The 7,497-nt window shown below is 40.8% G+C and overlaps 1 protein-coding gene across 16 annotated transcripts in view; it reads left to right on the forward strand.

Moving 5' to 3' along the window:
- The first annotated feature begins 2,938 nt into the window (after positions 1–2,938).
- Positions 2,939–7,497, forward strand: part of LOC123513061 (protein unc-80 homolog) — a 154,928-nt gene continuing 150,369 nt past the window's right edge. For all 16 annotated transcript variants that reach the window (XM_045269877.1, XM_045269885.1, XM_045269887.1 and 13 more), the window contains exons 1-3: positions 2,939–3,057; positions 3,309–3,519; positions 4,136–4,184. In XM_045269877.1, the coding sequence (XP_045125812.1) occupies positions 3,428–3,519; positions 4,136–4,184 (141 nt within the window). In that variant the 5' untranslated portion in view covers positions 2,939–3,057; positions 3,309–3,427. The remainder of the gene's footprint in view (positions 3,058–3,308; positions 3,520–4,135; positions 4,185–7,497) is intronic.

A 7,497-nucleotide genomic window follows, 5' to 3' on the forward strand; every position in this document is an offset into this window, starting at 1 on the left:
CGTAACGATGCACCAATCCATAATTGTAGTTGAATTCCTTAACAGCATTTGTAAAATCGGTGACTATCGTGACTTCAGGCAGTCTGTTCCTCACACATTCTTGAAACTGGCTTCGTGTTGAACAATGCCGGTACCTATAACAAAAATAAGAAAAATATGTAAATGTGAATTTATTTAGACCCAGACTGACGTCATTACTTTGACTTCATATTAACTCCTCGATCCTCCTCCTCCTCCTCCTCCTCCTCCTCCTCCTCCTCCTCTTATATCTTGAACACAATAATTCAATATCAATAATCATACACGCAAACAAACTAACAAAACTGCATTGAACTTAACTTCTTGAACACACACACACACACACACACACACACACACACACACACACACACACACACACACACACACACACACACACACACACACTTAACATTCAACAATATGGGATATAGATGATTTGGGTCTTAGTTACTTAAAACTTTTTCAGCCTTTCTATCTTTTGTTCCTTTATCACTTAGTTATGGAAACATCTATCAACTTATCATACTCTTCTGCCCTAAGAATCTAGTTATTATATCAACATTTTCTGCAAGTAATAGCATATATAACCTGGTAAGCGAAGTACAACTTACCAGATGGGGGGAATAGAAGCAGGAAGGGGGAGGATGGAGGAAGATTGGGTAAGGAGGAGGAGGAGGAAGAGTAAAAGGAGTAAAGTGTATTACAGCTACGTTTTGCGAAGTAGTGTTGTCTGTTTTGTTTATATGGAGTAGCTTATGTTAGCGTTGTTCATATGAATTGAAATGAAGTTGATGCGACGATAGTATTTACGTATATGAAGAGATACACAGTTAATTTTGAGTATGTGGTGTGTTTGATGAATTTATATTTTTCTTTATTTATGTATACATTTATCATTATTATTATTATTATTACCATATTATTTTTTGTTGTTGTCAACATCCTTATTTATTGATTCATTTATTTATTCAATTGTTAATTCATTTATTTCTAATGATATATATATATATATATATATATATATATATATATATATATATATATATATATATATATATATATATAACTATTTAGTTTTATGTAGTACAGTAGTGTTAAAGTTTGGCTTGTTTTCTGTATCAGGGTTCGGTTGTGTAATGTTATCTGTGCAACTTTTTTGCATGGTGCCCGGCTGTGTAAGTTGTCTGATTAAAATTTTGGTTCTGTTGTTCTTTAACAGAATCTCTGAATTTGTTATAGCCTTGTTTATGAAGACGCTTAGTTCTGTTTTATATTATTTGAATTGTTTGGCTTTCAGATGACAAAAATCATCTGTAAAAGTATTTGGTTTTGCGTAGCATTATCTGTCCAGTTTTATTTAGTCTTTGGTTATGTAAACAGTTGTGTCAGTAAGTGATTGAATCTGGTAGTGCTGTCTTTGTAAATGGTTGGTTGTGTCAAGTGTTGCCAATGCCTGTTTGATGATCGTTTGATTCTAAGGTCCATATCCCTAGTCTCCATCCACCAACGGTCGCCTCGTATCGTCACATCCCCCATTCATTGACATTTACTCAAAAGTATATCTCAGAGGAGTAAAGCCTTCAGATGGCTATCCGCATTAGAAGGCTGATGGCGCCAACATGTCTATTGCACGAATCCTTAATATTCATTGTTGTCCTCTATTGAAATGACTGTAGAAGCTCGAAAGGGTCTAAATTATTCCAATAAAACATAGTGATGTAGCCTGACGAAGATAGAGAATACGAATAATATTTTTTTTATGAAGTTGTTCGGTGATAAATAGAAGTCAATGTATGTACTTCATCCCCTCATCGATACCTGCGATCCTTTTTTTTTTTTCTATTTTCATTCTCGATAGCATATTTATTAGTCTCATGAATGAGGTCGTACTTGAAATCTAATGATAATGTGTGTTCCTTGTCTTGCCTCTCCTCTTCGTCACCTTGCACCATCGCTCGGTCAATTTTCAGTTTGCCTTCGCAAATGTAGTCCCGATGCAGCATACATTTGCAAGCACTCTGGCTGCTTGATAGCGGCACTGAATGTGACACGAACCCATGTGGTGCACTTTATCCAGCAGGTGGCTGACGCTGACGTTTGACTCCAGAATTGTGTTATCGAATTTTGCATCAAATATATATTGTAGTGCTTATCAGCGATGCAATGAGCCAGTTCGCATACAAGTTGATAGATGGTTCACTGACTGAATGTTTTTGGAGTGTGACTATGCGTATTGATGTAGTTAAGAGAGAGTACATATGGTTACGCACTTAATGAGGATCACGTCTCTCCAAGGCATGCACTAACATGTCCACGTGTATAGGAATCGTACAAAACACTGGACAGTTTTCCCAGATTGCACACACGCATCCTGAGCCACTTTTGACTGCCCTTAATGCAGCTGCCGTGTAGTGTGCATACCTGCATAATGGCGCCATGAAGTAGGTGTGTCTTAGAAAAAAAAAGTTCCTCATGCACCATCGTGTTTATGACATTAGTGTAATCAGGTGGAAAAGGTCACACGTCCTCTCGGGTACACAAACATATACTAATTGGGAGCTACACTTTCTTTCATGCTTTCTAATGTTTTTTACTTTAATCCTGGCGTATGAGTCTCAAGAGGGAAATAAAACCGCCACCTTAAATAAACATTGCCTGTTTTTCCTTTCCTATATACATTTTATTTCCACACTAAGCGAGGAAATCAGGCGGGCGTCTCGCGAATGAACAGAGATGTGTAGTTCCCAGTGACCTCGTCCCGCCGCGCCCCAGCAGTGATGGCACGACACTTCAACAGTCGATGGGCAGCGGCAGGGAGATCACCGGAAGTGGGACGTAAGGAGGAACACAAGGAAAACGTTTGTCGTATAACTCAAGATATAATGAAGCAAATCCTCCACTGATTCATTGTTCGATATTTGCCTGCTGTCTAAATATTACCACTGAGAATGCGCGGGAAGGGAGCTCCGGGAGTTTGTAACGCTGGCCAGCATCCCTCCGTCAGTCGCCTCCGCCCCCTTGGCGGAGAAGGGCTGTGTAAGTAGTGGTGCTGCCAGGCACGGAATATAAATCTCCGCATTGTATCCCATAACGACGGTTGAAATTACGTCTCTCATCACATTTGTGTGCGAGTGTTTGTAATAGTGACATGTGATGAATGGCCCCACAGATAATGTTCAATGTGTGGAACGTGCTGCCATTTATACGTGGTGAGGGGGTAGATGTTATCACAACTCGAATATTTACGAGCTTAAAACAACCGTCTTATTTCTTCCTTTCACAATCAGAATAGAGAAAGATTGAAAAAAGCATAGGCGTCCACCACCCACGCCAGCACTCGATCATCCCCTGGAAGCATCTGAGTGCCCGGCTCTCCCAGCACACTGACGAAGGTGCTGACGGAAGGATGGGGAAGAGGAAGTGTTCAGACGAGGACTGGGAGAGGGAGGAGCTGGCGGTCCCTCTTCCTATACAAACCTTTCTATGGCGGCAGAGCAGGTGAGAGGGGAAGATGGTGACGGGAAGGGGAAATGGGAGGGAGAGGGGAGAGTTACTGCAGATCGAAAGATAAAATGTGAACGTGTCCGGGATGTATGAGTGGTGAAGACGTCAACAGAGAGATAAGAATTAGTAAAAATGCACGAAATGTGACGGAAATTAGGGGAGAGAGAGAGAGAGAGAGAGAGAGAGAGAGAGAGAGAGAGAGAGAGAGAGAGAGAGAGAGAGAATATTAAAGGGAGACGTAACATCACCAAATATTTACTTAACCTTGTTGACTTTGGACCTTGGCGGTTCAAGGACATATCTATATTTGCAGGAATAGCATGACACACCTCAGCATAGTCTGAGAAATTTACCTTGTTAGGACTGTAATGTCCTAACAAGATCCTCTGTTTGATAGAGTAACCTAAATAAACTGATAAGCAATTTGGTTTGTCGGTTTACAAGAATGATGAATTACCGAAGCTATGAATATTTTTAACACGCGTATCTCAATAAGAAAATAATAAAAGTGTGCAACTATGAATGACTATGGCAGTTATTAATGAAGATATTCATATGTATAAGATTTTATGACTGTACTAACAACGTGTTCCTGCGTCTTTCCTTGCAGTCCGTTCATCAGACCTAAATTAGGGAAGCTGCACGAAGCCACCTGTATGGTAAGGAATGGCTTTCTCTTCCTTCTGTGGCTTAACGAAAATAACATTAGCACGTGATGAAAAAGAACAATAATGTAATAAGTTTAATTTACTTAGCTCAAAATACCATGCAACGGAAAATCAGCAGTTGTGTGTGTGTGTGTGTGTGTGTGTGTGTGTGTGTGTGTGTGTGTGTGTGTGTGTGTCATTAAGTTTGTTTACGAGTATGCATCTCTCCATTTCTCTTCAGTCTAGTGCCCGTGGAAGAAAAGTAACTTTAAAATACACAAGGACATGGAAATATATTCATGAAATGCTCACCAACCGCCATTCCCCGCCATCCATCCCATCACTCCAGCTTTCCTGCTCACTCTCTCCTTCCCTTTCCCACTTGGATTTTCGCTTCATTTATCCACCACGCCCTCCCACAACCTGCCAACTCCCTTTATCTAATCAATTTCCCCTTAATAACTCACCACGGATCTCAGAATACGAAAAAAAAAAAAAACTGAATCTTTATATTTTCGTTAGCGTTTTTATTCGCAAGGCAGAGAGACCATACACACGAATCTTCATCCATTCATGCATCACCTGTGTATAGTTTAAACAGCTTAGTCGTTTTCATCACCTCCTAATTCACCTCCACGCAATAGCTTCCCTCCCTTTCTCCTTATTTACTCCCTTTTTTTCTCTCAATCTCCCCAATCTTTTTCCTTTCTCATGGGAAATTATGGAGCCGAGAGTCAAGGAAATGAGTCGCTGTCAAGGAAAAGGCGGGTTAATGGGAGAAGGAAGGAGGGAAGGAGGGAAGGAGGAAAGAAGGAAGGGCAAGAGGGAGGGAAAGAGAGAAAAATATTCCACGCCGATATTCTGTCACCGTTTGTATCTCCCGTCACCTCCGAGCCAACAGTCATGTCTGGAGGGGTGTATATCAGAGAGAGAGAGAGAGAGAGAGAGAGACGTGAGGGATAAACATCAAATTTCCCAAGTGAACTAATCAAAGGAAGGTACGGATGGCAGAGAGGGAGACAGAAAAAGAGAGTGCGTGCGTGTGGTGGTGAGAGAGAGAGAGAGAGAGAGAGAGAGAGAGAGAGAGAGAGAGAGAGAGAGAGAGAGAGAGAGAGAGAGACCCTCATCACCGGTCTTCATTACCACTAGTAGTCCATCTCCACTAATATAACTGTCGCCACTACCACCACCACCACCACCACCACCACCACCACCACTATCCCCTGAGATTAAGGCAAGATAGACCACACCATGAAAATATATATAGAAAGGACCATAACGACACCCATTCTAACTGAAATAAAGGCTTAACTAAACGGAAACAAGAAAAAAAAGATTAACTACCATTAGAATAAAAAAAGCAATAGATATATAATAGAACACTCACCTATTAACCCAGTGAAATAAACAAGACTTTAAAAAAAAATAATGCAACGAAGTGAACGCAATAAAAAAAAGGACGAAAAACTATGGAAAAACTTCGTGATATTTTGAAAACTGGTGTAGTGTGCGTAAAGAGAATCGATATCCAAGACAATCTAGGTCAGTGTAGAAAAAATTTAAGTGCCCTCTTCTCCTCTATTAATTTTCACCTTAATCGGCATTACAGCTTGCACGCCTTCGATTTTGACTGTTTAGGTTTAGGTGCAGCATGTGTGTGTGTGTGTGTGTGTGTGTGTGTGTGTGTGTGTGTGTGTGTAATTCACCACGGTCGTTTGCTGGTGTGTGTGTGTGTGTGTGTGTGTGTGTGTGTGTGTGTGTGTGTGTCTTTTATGGTTTTATGAGAGAGAGAGAGAGAGAGAGAGAGAGAGAGAGAGAGAGAGAGAGAGAGAGAGAGAGAGATGTGGAGAGGAAGAGACGGCAGCCACCGCTCTCTCTTATTGATCCCCACGCACTCTCCTCTCCCTCCCTCCACCTGTTATCTCGCTGAGAGAGAGAGAGAGAGAGAGAGAGAGAGAGAGAGAGAGAGAGAGAGAGAGAGAGAGAGCTGGGATGTAGTAGGCTCTTAACTATCGATATTTTGTTTGTAACGGATTTATAGGAATTAGGCCAGAGAGAGAGAGAGAGAGAGAGAGAGAGAGAGAGAGAGAGAGAGAGAGAGAATCACACTACCTTAATTACAGTCCTCACGAGCAGCACCATATCATACTGAAACACCTTCCTACCTTTTAGCACATTACCTGTAATTAGATAGAAAGTAATGTAATGCAGGAAAACCTAAGACTGTGGGTTTGCAAGTACCTGAGATCAACACACACACACACACACACACACACACACACACACACACACACACACACACACACACACACACACACACACACACACGGAGACAATGTTGATAGCATTTACTAAGTGACCTTCCTTAATAATTGAGATCACTAAGGGAGTAAGGAATAAAACGTGATCCATTTTATTACTGGAGCTAGGGATTAAAACTGATACAAAACTTTATTGGGGGAGAATGATGTAAGCGTTTATTCATCGATCTTTATCACTACTAATGTATTATAGCCTCCACATCTCTTCCTCTTCATTAGTGGTTCCTGTTTCATTCCACACGTTGAACACTCTTAGTTGTGTTCATCCTTTTGCTAATGTTTAGAGCACCGCAGATGAATTGTTGTTTAGGTAGACAGAGGAGGAAATAGGTACGTAGTTGATTTTGCCTTTTCTCGGTAGCGGAGTTCTTTGAAAGAGCGAGACCAAAATAAATGTCTAAAAATGTTGTTAGTGATTATAGGAAAATTGACTGGCAACGAAAGGGTTAACATGGTTTACCTATTCACCACAGCACTGGCGAGGTGTGACGGTCTCCTTTTTAATGTAGGAGGGACACCGGTGTAAAGCAACAAAAATATAATAAAGAAGGCCCAATGAAGTAATTACTTCTCTTCTAATACTCTTTGGAAAGCACACTCACTGATGAAGTAGAGATCGGAGAAGTGTTCCGGCCCTCAGTTTTAGTGTTGAGTGAGTGTGACATCAGTGTGTAATCTGGCGACTTCACTGCCGTCCAGCTGCTAATATCTGACTCTAGCTCATTCTAGCCAGCAAAGATGATTACAGAAAGCAATTCGTGTGAATTAACAAGGCCTTAAAACACTCATCAGGATTGTCAGACGTTAGTAGAGAGAGACATCACATCTTTAATTGTCCCTGAAAATTCCACGTACATCTGTTGGTCCATATATACAAGTTTGTTAACGTTTGCTCCGTATCCTTTTTGTCCTTCTCTAGAAATATCTTCTAATAAAATGTTCTAGTAGCTTATCTAGTCTAGTCAATCGGCTTTCCACAAGTGTTTCCATGGCTGCTGATAATT

This window comes from Portunus trituberculatus, chromosome 35, assembly GCF_017591435.1.
Source record: "Portunus trituberculatus isolate SZX2019 chromosome 35, ASM1759143v1, whole genome shotgun sequence".
Lineage (NCBI taxonomy): Eukaryota > Metazoa > Arthropoda > Malacostraca > Decapoda > Portunidae > Portunus > Portunus trituberculatus.